This window comes from Thunnus maccoyii, chromosome 18 (genome assembly GCF_910596095.1).
Source record: "Thunnus maccoyii chromosome 18, fThuMac1.1, whole genome shotgun sequence".
NCBI lineage: Eukaryota > Metazoa > Chordata > Actinopteri > Scombriformes > Scombridae > Thunnus > Thunnus maccoyii.
In genome coordinates, this window is record NC_056550.1 from 20,718,937 (window position 1) to 20,734,296 (window position 15,360).

Sequence of the window (15,360 nt, forward strand, 5' to 3'; positions counted from 1 at the left end):
ATGACAATTGCTGTTTTGATCTACCTTTCTATAAGTAAAGTAAATAAACCCCATATAATTTATTTAGACCACACAGAAATGTCACTGTGTAGAATGTAAACTAACTAATCAATATGATGTTGATATTACAGATTTGATTGTGAATAAGTGAGATCAATGATGTATCAGACATTTTGCAGAGTTCAGTACACTGTTTAATGGCTCAATGTAAACACGTTACAAGACAACATGTCAACATGTAAACATCACAGTGGTCAAAAAAGCTCTGTACTTTGAGTCACATGCATGTAAAAGACAAAAGGCTATATAGTCACTCAACACAAATACATTTAAAACTTAAGACAAGTATGTTAAAAAGGCAGTTCTGGTAAATTTTTAACATCTTGATGAAAGCATGGCTCTTATGCAAAAAGACAAATGAAAGAGTTTCAAAGACTTCAACAGTAGTACAACAGTTGAAGTGACACTACAGCTGATGGATGTGTTTGGGGCTCTATCTTGTTTCAAGCACTCCGTCTCTGATCCTCCATCTCCAGGCAGGGCTGAAGTCTGGAGCAGGAACACAGCAGAGCTCCAGACCTGACTCCTGCACCTCCTCGTCGTGAGTGACGTGCTGGCCCTGCTGTGTCTCCAAAGTGAAAACCCTCTCAGAGATCTAAAAAGAAGAGAAGACACACGTTAGCATTAAACAAGCGTAATCTTGCTCTTTACGGAGACTGAGACCAACCAGAATGAATAACTGGTCTCGAAGGCTATTAGGTCTCACCTGATCGCTGATTCCAGTGGCGATGTGGCCCACCTTCACCCGGCGAGTCTCTCTGATCCGGATGCTTCTCCTGTTGAAGTCTCGGATGCAGACATCCACCCCTGAGCCAATCACAGAACAGAGATACACATGGTGTAAGAGAAAAGGTATCACCTGTTACAGTTTGATACTATATTAAGTAGTTAAAAACAGGAGAGACATTAATGTTTTTTTATTTCACCTTCAAAACAGCAGGGTTGTGGTAGTTGTGGGTGAACCAGCAAATCCATACTGAAATCCTGCCCATCTGGCTGACTGTTGTAGGAGTAGACACCAGAGCTGAAGTCATCTCCTGGGCTCAGAGACCAGCGACCAGAGTCCTAGAATATCGGATAAAAGAATAAGGCAGAATAGTAGGTTTGTTAATACTTTGGCCAAAATGGATGAACATCCAAAAACTAATTGTGTACATGGACCCTGTTTCAGAATAATTTAACAATTCCGACCTGTCAAACCTTTAAGCAAAATGACTCATTTTGAATTGAACAATTCTTATACTTCTAAAATTATACAAACATGGTTTACAGTTTTTTCTGGATGTTTCTGATGGTTACAAGCTTTAATGTCCAATTTGCAAGAGAAGGTGTCTCAAAAATTGCGACTAGTTCCACAAAAAAGGTTTCCTCGGGTAAATGATAACAAATAAACAAGGTTTTGAGTAACCAAGACTCACCACTTCAAAACTGGGAAGTATAACTGCCAGACAGTTATAAGACAATGTGATGAATTGGGCCTGGATTGAAAATGTATGACTGTATTGTACTGTTCCTACTCTCACTTCTTCATATCATGAAGTAATTCAGAGATGTACTCTATCATAAACTTCAGTGTGTACCTTTTTGTCCCATGGTTCCCGATTGGAGAAAGGGTCACTGCTGAGACAAGACAGGAGTTGCTCCTGCTTCTCAGCAGAATGAAGCTGGGACAGGCTGGTCAGGTAGAAATCTGCACACAAACAGAAAAAAAAACAATGAGGAGGACTTGAAATGTACAGTACATCTGGCACAAGAAAAATAAGCAGAAAACTGAGAGAAACCTCACCTCGCTCCAGTTTACTCCAATCCAGGTCAAGTTCAGACACAGTGGTGATCTTGTGGTTTGGCTCAGGGACAAGTCTTTGTAGACAGAGAGGTTTCCCTCGCTCTAACTTATCTGAATCAGCCTCCTCCTCCTCATTGTCGTCATCCGATTCCTTCACACTCCAGGCTGTTATCACTTTCTCAACAGACTCTTGATGTTCTTCATCCTCATAGGAAACACTGCTGTTGATGAGTCGCAGGGAGTCAGGAGGTTTGTTGGAAGTATACAGGGGCTCTGTGTAGGGTCCCTTCACTGGGCTGGTGAGTCCTCCAACTGCAATCACACAAATACGTTAACCATTTACAAACTCTAAGTGTTAATGCTTTGCTGGCATTGATGTCAAAATGTAGCACAGCTTTTGTTACCTTCTTTCAGAGCTCTGTCGGTTTTTTCTTTGAGGTCGAAAGCTGATGCTCTCTTGATTGGATCCTTCTGGAGGCCTGCCTTGATAACTTCAGCCGTAAGAAGGCTACAGTCAGGTGGGATCTCTCGCAGAGGTGGAGGCTCGTTAGCGATCTGTTAACCGTGACAAAATGAACTCGATCAGGCTCTGATGTGAATACTGTGAAGAGCACATTGAACGTCTGTAATGAAACAGCAGGGTGTAGTGGTCTGTTTGTCTCTGTGAAGGATACCTTCAGGTAAAGAATACAGGTGTAGTATCGCGTCCACGGTTGACACCCATTGAGCATGTGCAGTAACATACAGCAGCTGCTCCACACATCTGCTTTGGCTCCACGGGGATCCCCTTTCACAATTTCGGGGGCCATGTGGGTCTCTGTGCCTTTCAGATCTGCATTGAATTACATTGGGAAAACAGTCAATTAAGGCAGGAAAGCGGATACGTTACACATCTTCCTAACAGAAAGGCTGAAGGTAGTTTTTTTACCTTTGGACACACTGAGGCTCTGTCCCTGATTGTCAAGTCTTTCTGCATGTCCAAAGTCACACAGGAAGGTGTCTCTACCGTCCTCCGACAGCAACACGTTGTCAGCTGTGGGACACAAGCAGAGTCAATCCACTGTATTTATCTCAACGCTGCTCAGAACTCGTACAGTGGGGTTTATGGACGACATAATTAGAAACAGAGCAGCTGCACAGACATAAAACAGCCCCCAGACAAAGGAGCAGAATAAAGGGGAAATATGAAGTCATTGAGGGACAGCTGCTGTAGAAAACACTTTAATGTGGAATGAATGTGGAGACTGGTAACAAACAGACAGCAGATAGAGATTTGGCTTTACTTCCTTGTTGTTCCTAAAGCATTACAAACACCAGGTGGCGCCTGAGCCACAATCATGCTGTTTGTGCTTCCTCAAGATTTTGTCAGTTTTTTTGCCCTTCCTTTAACTCCGTTCCTCTGAGTTTTTCCTTTTTTAATCTTTTTAATACTTTTCCCCCACTTTATCTTCATCTTCTTCCTTCTCTTTGTCGTTGTACTTATCCTCCCCGTGTTCTCACACTGACTACTTCCTGCTCCTCGTCCCATCCCCCCTCTCTGTTTCATTCTCCCTTGCTTTCTTGCTCTCCTTATTCTGCGCACATGCGCCGTTTCTAAAGAGCAGCGGTGAGTCACACTGTGGGAAATTCCCAGCTTGCCGTCTTCTCTGTGGTAGTCTGGTTTCACAACACAGGTGCTGAAGATCAAATCTAGACTGTATCTATGACACTTGTGTTCCACACAACAGCTGCACAAAAAGACACAAAATCCTCCGATGAGAACTAATTAGAAATCTGACTTATTCTCTCGGTCTGTTTTTGTTTTCCACCAGGTACCATAACAAGTAAAAGTCAAGCTGACACATTTTGTTTTACTGTTATTACTATTGAGTTACTTTGATCTGTCTTAAAATTCATCTTGAAAGTGTTTATGGGCCGATGCCAATATCTGATGGGTATGTTTAGGTGTAATCTCTGCTGTTAATATTTTTGTCTTAACATTCAGATTTTAGGTAACTGACTGACATTCATATCCTACCAAACTTCAAAGTTCAAGGCTGTATAAAAAACAACATATACAAAATCAGTGATTGTAAAAAAACATTTTTTGGCAAAACATTTTAACATTTTTTGGAATCTTTCTCTCTTCCACGCCTTTAAAAAACTAATAATGATGGTTAAACGGGTTAAGGCCAAACTGATGTATAAGTACTGTATGTCTTTATAAATCTGTTTGAAGGATTTTAGTTGTGATAGATATGTCAAACTTAAGCTACCATGTGCCAAAAGGATACAGTTTCAAGATATGAAAATCAATTTTCAACAGAGCATTCTCATGTTTTGATTTTCTTCTTCTTCTTTAGAATAACTCAGCTAAAACGTTAACATTAGTCTGACTGTTGTGAGATTTGGTATATTTGAGAAAATGAAATTGCCATAATAGCCCTTGGCATAGCGTACCTTTTATATCAAGATGCGCCACTTTTTTCTTCACCAAGTACTCCAGCGCTGTTAAAACTTGTGAGTGGTAGTGGAGACTTAGGTCCTCTGGCAGTCGTCCCCGCTCTGCTATCAGCTGGCCCAGAGAGCCTGGAATAACAAATACGGTCAGACCAGGACAATGACTATGTCTTGTTAATATTTACCAATACACACCATCTGATTCAACTGTTCCCTCTGCTGTTACGGCCTGTGAAGAAACCTAACTTTGATGACAGGAAAAAATTTCCAAGGTGTGTCAAGCTGGCGTCTCCTATTCCAGATGTTTGGTGTAATTTGGACCGCGACACTTCAATGAAGCTCAATAGTCATTTCTAGCGTCCCAGAACCACCCACTTCCACATCTCGACACTAATCACATCCGTATTTCTGAACACTTGAACATTATCCTCATGTTGTACCTACTGTACATGTGTTTGCACTTATTCATCACATCTCACCCAACAATTTTAAATCTCATGCTCTATCTCAACAGCAGCAGTGAGTAGTGATAGATTGTGCTGTGTGTAAAAGGCATAAAAGAGGTTTGTTTACCAGATTTGTGGTCCATCAAAAGGATAACAATAGGCCCCTCTCTGACCACTCCAAAGAGTTCCAACACACGGGGAGATCTGAGGGCACTCCACGCACCCACCTCCTCACTGTTGAACCTCTTCAGGGCGATCTGTGAAGAAAGAAAGGAAAAAAACAGTCAGCAATCACACAAAAACACTCTAAACTAGGCACTGAAAAAGAACAAAAGAGGGAGATGTGCTCTGTGTTACCTTCTTGACAGCGAATCTGAAGCCTGTGTTGACATCTTCAGCAATGTGTACTTCGCCATAGGAGCCTTCCTTAATGAACTGTGTGAGATTATACTCCTTTCCTTCCTTGTATTCGGAGTCCACAGGCTGGATTTTCTGATAAGAAAAGAGAGTAACGAGTTAGTTTGGTAACTTAAACTTGAGCATAATGAATCTTATTTAGACAAATAGAGAGAGAAGAAAGCAGAACCTACCTCATTGTAAAAGATTATTCCCTCGTTGCTGACTGAGTCATCAGCTGAGAAATCATCTTCCTCCTCCCTTGCATCCCTCTCCACATCTTTGAAAAGAGGCCCTGCGTAGCACGGGTCCCCCTGACTGACGCTGCCCCTGAGGCCAGCTAAAGCCAGCGAATAGTCTCCCACACTGCTGAGGGACTCGCTGTCCTGCCCATAGGAATGGACGCTGGAGAGGAGGTTACAGACCGGTTCTCCCCAGGCCAGAGGAGAGCAGCTGGACCCTGTGTTGTAGATCTGTCGGTTGTAAAGAGGAGGCCCTCTGTCCTGTTCTTCTGATCTTTCGATGCTGCTACAGCAAGAAGAACTGAGGTTGCTTATCCCTCCGAGAGATGACTCTTCCTACAGGAGGAGAACAAAAAGCACGGCTGATCAGACTAGAAGATGTTTACATTCTCAGGTGAGTTTGCTCAGGGGTTGAATGTTCAAGGCCGTGAGAGGCAGCTTTGTTTGAATTCAGTGATTCACTTCCACAACACAGGAAGGCTAGTGTTTGCATGTTAGCGTCTAGGGATCGAGCCTCAGACTGCCAAAGAATGTGGCAAAATATCCTTGAAGATGATTCACAAGAAAAACACTGCAAGCACTCTCAGCTCTTTTAAGAATACAAGAGTATAGAGTGCACTAACCAACCTTTTAACAGTGGTTTTAATATCTAGACTCAATTTGATGTACAGTTCTTACCAGGATCCGGACCAGAGAACTTCCGCTCTCCTGTTCAGGGACTCCAGAAGGCACACGATGTCTGTGTCGCTGCTTCTCCTTCTTCTCCAATTTTTTCTTCCCCTTGCGCTTCTGTCTTTTGCGGGTCCTCCTTCTTGGGGTGAGCTGCGTCGAGGAGCGGCTCAGCTCCTGGATGGACGCTGAGGTCGGGCACGCCACGTTGTTGTGTTCTGAGTGACGACTGAGGCAAAAGGAACAGTGTGAATTCCACATATGGAAATAGAAAATTTCACAAACACACAAATATGAGAAGTGAAATGTAGAGGCGGTGATGTCAAAGTTATCTCATACCTTACGTTGAAACAATGGGGAGAGGGAACAAAGGAACGTTCAGAGCAGGATGGACTAAACGCTTGAGATTCCTGGGGTACACCTGGGGAGAGCACAGTGGTGATGTTGAACTTTCTCTGTTCTGGCAGTTATTCGATTTATTATAAGAAATTCTGAAGGGCATACTTACATTCTTGGGCAATGATGGTTGAGGTCTTCAATGGTGTTTCTCCAACTTGCTCTGCAGTTCCATGTGTCATCACTTTATTCAAATGATGGTTTAACTGGTGCAGGTACTCCATTTTGCTGTCCTTCCCTTCCTCTTCCTCTTCCTCCGTCTCCTGGTCCGTGGCTGAGCAGGCTGGGTATGACCCCTTCAGCTCAGCCTGGGGTGACCCGGAGAACGGTGCTGTAGAGTTGAAAATCCTCTGCCTCACCGCCATCTCATCTGCTGGACCTTGAAAGACAGAACATCATATGAAGTCTATAAGTCTATAAGTGTTGTCTATGCACTTGTACAGGCCAGGCATGCTGCCAGGTCAATGAAAATATTGGTCAAATAAGTAAGTAAATAAGTAAAAATTGCAAAAACTAATAATCATATATGCCTGGGGCTGCAAACTGGCTGGCTAGAACCAATTGTAAGTGTTTGTAGATTAGTGTAGTTGACTGACATATCGGCTGTGTTTCCCTGAGACTTTTCAAGTGTCTCAAATTTATATATTTAGCAAATTTATATATATTTTTTTATTTTTACTGTGGAACTGCAATGCCAATTTGTCTCCTTTACAATCTGCACTTTCAAGGGTATTACACGGAAGTGATTTAGTTGAAGAGGTTGCTTCTGTAATGCAACACAATGCCTCTATAATGCAACATAATGCCATGTCTATACAGTACATCACATGGTTGCTGCTTACCATCAATAGAGTGACCTTTAGGTTTGTGCTTGTGAGAACTGGTTCCCCATAATGTAACAAAGGACTTTACTATCAACTAACATGATAAAAAAAAAACTGGATTATGACAACCAAGTATGTATATCTCTTTTTTTCTTTAAGACAAGTCAAGTGTATCTATAATTTGTATTTGTTTATTTTTGTTCATTTGATTTTTAATGTAATTATTTATGTTCTGTTTGTATCACCAGGCCTGAATTTTTTTGTTTTGTCATTTCCACGACCTTCAGTAGTGATCAAGTAAGGTGGAGGAGTTCATCCACTTGACTCAAGTGAAGATGAGATACTTACCCTTCACCACAGAAATGTGCATCCACTTCAATGCAATACCATAGGCTTTTTACTGTAGTTAACTACATGACAATCAGCCTCTTAACAGCCTTTTATTTGCCGTGTAAGTTCAGTATCATACTGATCACTTGAGCATCGGAAATGTACTGAAACTTTGAAAGTTTGCGGTGGGCAGATGAGACAGGAAATTCAACCCTGGCCTTGTTTTGACAGTTGCAACTGTGTCGTTGAAAGCAAGTACTCTTTTTCAGTCAGAGGAAGTACACTACAGCACATTAGGCATGGCCAGGCTGAATTTCCAATAAAAGCTTGCATGACTGACCGCCAATGGCTCGGAGGTCACCGTCGTCGAAACACGTATGACTGTATAATCGGCACACTCATTTCATCTCAGCGTTGCTTATTATGTGCATTAAATGCAGTTTGAAAGCCACAAACTGAGAATTAGGACTACAGTTGCAGCTTGTTGCATCAGTGTATCCATTACACTTAACCACAGCTTCTCCCTGTCACTCAGCTTTGGACATTTTCTGCACATATAAACGTAGATATTCTTGATAGAGGTCGTACCAGGGTTAATCCTGAGATCTCAAACAAGACGATACCATTACAAGTAATACTAAAGAAAAGCTGACATCAAAACATATGCTGGCAAATGTATTTAAATTTCAATCAAAGCTAATGCAAAAGTTTAGGCTTTAGCAATGTCATTACCTTGTGTGCCGACTTCACGCACTCCAAGACATATGTAGAACAAAGCAATTCAACTGTCACTTCCTTCTTAAGACTCTGCCGGTGCTCTGAAAGCACGGCGCAACACCACACCCCAAATGAATTTACGTGGAAAGGAAATAGAGAAAAACCCACTGCAATAAACACAACCACAAAAACAACTCGGTGTATGTGTGAGGCTGAGGGGCGTGTAGACGTACCGACAGATGCCAATCTGAACTGCTATCTCTCTCCCCTGTATCCACTCTGAACGGGCTGTCATCTACATTAGCAAAACTAGGCGCTCTGTTAGTCTGCCTCTTCCTTCGTGTTCTGATTCTCACTCTCTGCTCAGTCTCTGCCGCACTTCTTCTGCTCTGCTTGATGCTGGCTCTCCGCCAACCGGGGGGAGGAGCTGGCTGACAGTGACTTATGGGAAATGCATCTCCACTTCCCCATATTCCCCCCTCCCTCTGCTCTCTCCAACAGGGCTGGCTTGCTTGCTCTTCCCTCTAACTTGTATAAAAAGGATAACATGTTTGGTTATGCTTTTGATGACCTACTGGACTTTGAACAGTGATATAAGCAGAAAATAAGCAGGCCTGCACCTATCAAGATAACGTCAACTTTTATTCCATGATGAAATGATGGATTTGATCACTGCAGCATAAAGTCAAAGACAAATTGAAAGCAGACCAGTTAAATAAACACTGCAGAATCGTCATGTTGATCTCATGTCCCTAAAACGGTTACTCTGTGCATTTTTTAAGTGATTTGTACTAATGTGTACTCATCTGCTGTGAACCACAATATGAAGTGAAATGTGAGGAGTTTTGTAACCTTTTATGTGCTCTGATATCCTAATGATCATGTGGCCCGTAGCTAGCTAATATACTGTATATGAGCTTGTCAAAGTCATGTCACAACCCACACACTTCCCACTCGCTTGTCATGTCATAAAAACTAACAGCAGCAAGAGACAGAAGACTACTCACTCTCCTCTCAAAAAAAAAAAAAAAAAAAAAAAAAAAAAAAATTGACAATCTGTTATCTGATATTATGAGGATTTTCTTCTGGAAACTATTCGCCACTAAGAGAGTTTGGAGCAAGCGTATGAGCTGTCACTTAAATGGTGAGGTGTCAGAGTGGGAAAAGGTTGGTCTTCTATTTCTATCTGAAATAACTAATCTCACTTGCTTTTCTATGCAGCAGCAAAACAACTTACTCATATAAAAACTGGTACAGAACACAGGAAATTCAGAATACCACTTGAGAGGCTCCGCCAAAAACCAAGTAAGCAGTTGCTTTCTGCCTCCTTGGTGACAAAGACACTGTTTAAATGTCATGACAACAATATCTTAGAAAAATGGTTAGAATTAGGACTGTGGACATTGTCATGAGTTGAGTTTTTTGTGACTTTATTAGCTGCCAACTATTTTTAAACTTTTGAATTTTACAGGGGAAAAAGTCATGTTTTATATTTCCAGCAGTAGTGATTCATTTTCAATCAACAGAACGAGACCTGGATTATGAGTATTAGCAGCGATAGTCGACATGGCTGAACGTAGACAGCTCTTAAATCTCAAACTTCATTAAAAGATATAGGCCTATAAAGCATATGAAAATGATGTAATGCACTTATGGTTGCAACTAAGGATTATTTTATCATCGTTTAATCTGCCAATTTCTCTCTCAATTAATGGTTTGGTCTATGAAATGTCAGAAAATGGCAAAAAAAAAAAAAAAAAAAAAATGCTTGTCACTAAAACCTAAGTCGACAACCTCAAATATTTGTTTTGTCTGACCAACAGTCTGTTTAATTTACAGTGATAGAAACAGAAAGAAGTAGCAAATCCTCCCAACTGAGAAACTGGTACCAATGAATGCTTGGCATTTTTGCAAGAAAAACTGACTTATAAATTGAATCAGATTATGAAAACAGTTGATTACTTTTCTTTTGATTGACGTCAATTAATGGATTAATTGTTTCAACTCTAAATGCAATCCAATGCAAAACAACCACTGACTACTGCCTCCAAATTTACAATCAAGCCGAACCAACATTTTTCTGACAGTGTCAAAAAATAACACTATAAGCTTCACAAAGACAGACGTTATTGCAGGGCTGCTGCATTGTAATTTGAAATTTTGCAGAGAGCTGAACTCCGCATACAGACGGTGGCTATATTGAGCTGACTCGCTGCTGTACACCCACACAGATTAATGAAATTCCAAAGCCTTTAGTAAGGACAGTGAAAAGGGACTCAACCTGAATACACACAGCCAAGCATTCCTTAAGGGAAACGCAGGCCGCTTCTCATGAAAACGTCCCGAGTCCTGAACTACACACAGCATCAGAGAAAACCGCCTGCATGCTACAACTGCAGACAACGCCTGCAGGCAACAGTTTATGTGCGACTCACACTGTTCAGTCACACCTCCTGCGTCTCTTCTATCAGCTTCCATTTTTCCTTTCACTTCATCACTACACACAACAGTGTGTGCTGCAACTATTTTTTTATTCAACGGATAATCTGTAAATTAATTGTGGATATGTGAAAATAAAATGAATTAAAAAACGATGAGCAATTCTGCATTAGGTCAGAAAATATAGGAGACGATATCACAGTTTGTTCATGTTGGTGTTTTTCTCTGTTTTATATAATTGTTAAGTGAATATCTTTGGGTTTTGAATTGTTGGTGAGACAAACGAGACATTTTAAGATGTCAGCTTAAATTTGAAATTATAATGAGCATTTTCATTTTACTTTTTTTCTGCCAGTCTACAGAAAAAAAGAATATTCAATTCATTGAGAAAATAATCTCCAGATGAATTGATGATGAAAATACTCATTGGTTGTAGCCGTACAGTCAACGTACCAATTTGAAAATTCATCAAAAGTATGCATCCCCTCTAATATCACTATTGTGAATTTCAGGATATTATGTCATATGCTTTCTTAAACACAGAGAACAGATCAAAAACTAAATAAAAACTGAACATAAGTGGGCTGAAAATTCACTTTACATTAAGTTACATAAGTGATATTTCAATCCAAGGCAACTGCAAGTACTACTTTTTATTAGGATTATGTATATTGTGAACAGATTTCTAGAAAGTCTTTTCTGCACTTTCTTTCTATTTTGTACAGGAAAAGAGAAAAGACATTCAGACTGACAGGACACCATTGGTTTCTCATTCAAAGATGGATCCAGGCCAGTGCTGCCTAGCAGTAAATGCAGGCCAGGAGTTTGACTCAAGGCCAACAAAGGTCCGGTGTGTTGTTGTGCAGTGTGGAGAAGCATCAGAACTGGGGCCCATCAAACAGTACCTGTCAGTGTGACTAATGTAAAGCATCCAGTCTGGTAAATATGAGATTGTAATGGCATAATGTTTAATATTTCAATACAGATGAGATAAGAGGTAATGATGTCATAACATTCAATACAGAGGACAACCTGGAATGAACATAATGTCTCTTCTTATTAAGACTAAGATACTATTAATAAAGTTATAATGACAAATGCATATATCACACCTTTGTATGTATTATATACACTGTGTATGGTTATGGCCCTAAAGATATGCTTCTTATTTTGAGATTGTAGGCCTATTTCTTTGTCTTAGAGGTAGCCTAATATAAGGAAGTCCTTTCATAGGGCTTCCATGATAGACAAAAGCATCCAACAAAAGTCAGCAGTGGCACTGAAAAAGTACAACTTGGAGTTCAGAAGTTGTTTTAATCATAGACAGCTGTATTCAATAGGCGTATGTGCGGTTTTGAATAACTTTGATGACCTAACTGCCAAACTTCCAGTAACACCAGTTTAATACCTATATTTTAAACTTCTAACTTTTGTTGTTTTCAGCTATTGTCACAATTTGACTATATATAGCCTATAAATATGTAATATATACCCGTTTGGTTGTTTGAGACTACATATAAGCGCTCTCAGTGTATTAAAATAATAACTTCCTTCTAGCCACGCCATTTCAACCTAGGGCCGAAGTGTAGTTACGTCTTGTAAAGTCTATAAGTAGTCATTAGAAATTTTTTTCTCGAAGACAGCAGAAGAGATTGGGCTCATAAAACCATTTACCCGGTTTAAAAAATTCATTTTATAGCTAATATACAGTAAATTATTAACTTACAGGTCTTCCTATAGGCGTCGGCCGGTGGCGGCGGTTGGGCACTGTCAAGTTTGAATGAAATTATGGTTTTCCGGTTATGTATTTCAAAGTACTACTATGTTCTTTTGATTTTTACAATAAAGACATATAAAGTGCCGTGATGCTGACTCGGGTTAGTGCTATTATTATCATTCATTGAATTTTTTGATACAATTGTATTGTTTCTTGCGCTCTAGTAGTATTTTTACATGCTATGTAAATTTGAATGATACTTTTAATCTGTAGAACACATATCGGTGCTTCCTGTTTTGTAATGAGTCATAACGCGGCGGTGCAGCAGCTCCCTGGAGATGCTTAAGAGAAGGAAATGGTCGTGAGGTGTGAAAACAGAAATGACATTTCAAGCCACAGTGTTGTGAGAAAACGCACGAATGCATGTCACATCTGTACTGTCCTCATATTAAAGATGTCACATATTTAAAGGAAAACTAGGGTTAATGAGATGTTTCTCATTACGTTTCATTGGTGTTGCATTTCCCCTTTTAATCCCATGTTAAATTTTAAAGTTGCGATATTCTAGTCTTTCTTCTTGCTGTTTTACTTTTTTATTGATATAATCTTTCTTTGTTTGTTATTTATTTGTTTTCTATCCAATCCCAATCTCTTATTTATGTTCAATTTCCTATGTGTTGCTTGACTTTCCTATAATGATAAAGATTCCTTACCATAGATAAAGCCAAAGATTTACCAAGGTGAGTAGGCCACATAGGCTAATACTACATTATATTCATGTGCACAAATACCTATTTTCAAAAGGGGTAGCTGTATTGACACATATATACCACAAGATGGCGTTATGAACTTCTTACTTGAAGGCGATTCTGCTTCATTAATATAGCCTATATTTAGGCTGACTGATGTGCCATCTAAGGTAATTTACAGTAATGAAATGTAATTAATGAGGATATTGAGATGTGTCTTTCATATGCAACAATTTTCATTTCAATTAATTGTTGAGTCTAGCAGTGGTGTTGATCATGATATTGTGATTTTTTTGAGTAAGATATGACCAAAATGTTCAGGTGTAGGACAATGACACATTGTCAATGGCATTCCCATTCACATCAATATAACTTTTAATAAAGGCATAGTGTGGTCTGATTTAGGGGTAAAACCAGCGAACAGATCATGTATACATGTATAATGTACATAATCACCTACTATATAAACTTAGCACTCCTTGCACTTTTACACAGTCTTATACCATTTGTGTACTTGTCTACAACTTACAGACCTGCATATAGTAGGTACATAAAGCTATTATGTTTGCTTATTTTGTTAAGCTTTGTTCTCCTTATACTGGCTGTATGACTATGTGTTTCCCTGAGCATCGCTCTTGGAACTGGGTTAGTACATTGAGAGAAACCAGAAGTCGGAGTCAAATTCCCTCTATATGTAAACATACTTGGCCTATAAAGCTGATTCTGATCCTGATTGTTTAACAGGATGTTCAATGTAGGTTTCAAAAACATGTGAAAATCTTCACAAATCTCTCACTACTAACTACCAGGGTTTTATTTTAACAACCATTGCCATGTTAGTCCTCCAGTACCCTAACTGGTATGACAGTTTGACTAAAAGCAGATTTTAAATAGTAATACTGAGCCCCTTAATCAGCTTCATCCAGAAATGTTCTGTGTCCGTTTCATGTGTGAGTGGATGCCAAAGAGGATATTGATGATCTGGTAATTTCCCCTTTTCAAGACCAGGAAAATCCCAGGATATCTTCCTATTGTGACACTCATGTAAACAAAAGCCAAATGATTCTCAAATTAAAGCAAACCATGGAAGTATTTTGTTTGAAAAAAGGCAAGCAGAAGAGAAGATTTCACTCAGCCATTTGGTCCTAAGCACTTGTTTGGAGCAGAAAATATGAAAACAAGAAATGCAAGCATTTTTTCATGTCTGCAGATTGTACGGATTCTGACACAAAGCAGCTGCCATGTGAGCAGATGGAAGAAATTACTGAAATGTTAAAACGATTTGGTGTCTTCATAACCTTTTCCAATCAAACTACTCCCCATTAATACAAAAAATCAGAGAGGATTTGTCAACATGGTCACCTTTACCAACTTCATTTCTAGGGAGAATCAATGCAATTAAGAAACTACTTATTCCAGAACCTCCCATGCGATCTCATACTTGCCTTTTTCAAATCCATAAATGCCCATATTTGTATATACATATGGAGTAACAAACATTAAAGAGTGAAATTCTCTATGTTCACTAAACCAAAAAAGTTAGAGGGAGCCTCCCTGCCAGACCTACAAATTTATTATTTGTCAGCCAAAATTAAAAATATTATTAGCTGGTTCCAGGACGAGAATCCTTGTGGATCGATTTGGAATCATTTGCTTGTGACCCAAGATCACTCAAATCGCTTTGATTTATCTATAACCTTGAAAATCTTTAACTAAAAATCAAATCATCTATAGCACACTTTTGGTATGGAAAGATGTAAAAAAAATAAATAAATAAATAAATTAAATCAAATATTCCTAATTTTATTTCTTTGCGATCACCAATTTTAAACAATCCTAACTTCCTTCTCCAGATCAGGAACATTCTGGACTATCAGACTGGACATCAAAAGGTATGTCAGACCTTTCTGATTTATTTAATCAAGACTCTCTGATGTCTTTTGAAAAAATAAGCTTTTTATTCTATTTTTTTCATTTTATTGATTCTCTTTTGAAAGAAAATAAAGTCCACTTATCAGAGTTTGAAAATTTTCTCCTTTCAGCTTGAAGGTAAAATGTCAAAAACACCTTATTGTTCCATGTGTTTTCTTCATCAAATGACTCATTGAAACCAGTGTGGGAGCATGATCTGGAGGTGAGGTTTAACCCAC

At 39.4% G+C, this 15,360-nt stretch overlaps 1 protein-coding gene across 3 annotated transcripts; it reads right to left on the reverse strand.

Annotated features, from left to right (window-relative positions):
- Positions 1 to 171: 171 nt before the first annotated feature.
- On the reverse strand, positions 172 to 12,513 carry map3k14a (mitogen-activated protein kinase kinase kinase 14a). Of its 3 annotated transcripts, none has more exons than XM_042394111.1 (16): positions 12,471 to 12,513; positions 6,547 to 6,813; positions 6,378 to 6,459; positions 6,048 to 6,267; positions 5,322 to 5,705; positions 5,089 to 5,223; positions 4,859 to 4,988; positions 4,286 to 4,414; positions 2,775 to 2,879; positions 2,521 to 2,678; positions 2,251 to 2,401; positions 1,847 to 2,158; positions 1,641 to 1,750; positions 987 to 1,125; positions 767 to 867; positions 172 to 655 (listed from the first exon to the last, which is right to left on the reverse strand). In XM_042394111.1, exons 2-16 carry the CDS (start codon positions 6,797 to 6,799, stop codon positions 494 to 496), a joined length of 2,571 nt encoding a protein of 856 aa, XP_042250045.1. In that variant the 5' UTR covers positions 6,800 to 6,813; positions 12,471 to 12,513; the 3' UTR covers positions 172 to 493. The 3 variants fall into 3 exon arrangements, with proteins under 3 accessions (XP_042250045.1, XP_042250046.1, XP_042250047.1); XM_042394112.1 differs by lacking the exon at positions 12,471 to 12,513 and adding an exon at positions 8,539 to 8,812; XM_042394113.1 differs by lacking the exon at positions 12,471 to 12,513 and adding an exon at positions 8,321 to 8,391.
- Between the last annotated feature and the right edge of the window lie 2,847 nt (positions 12,514 to 15,360).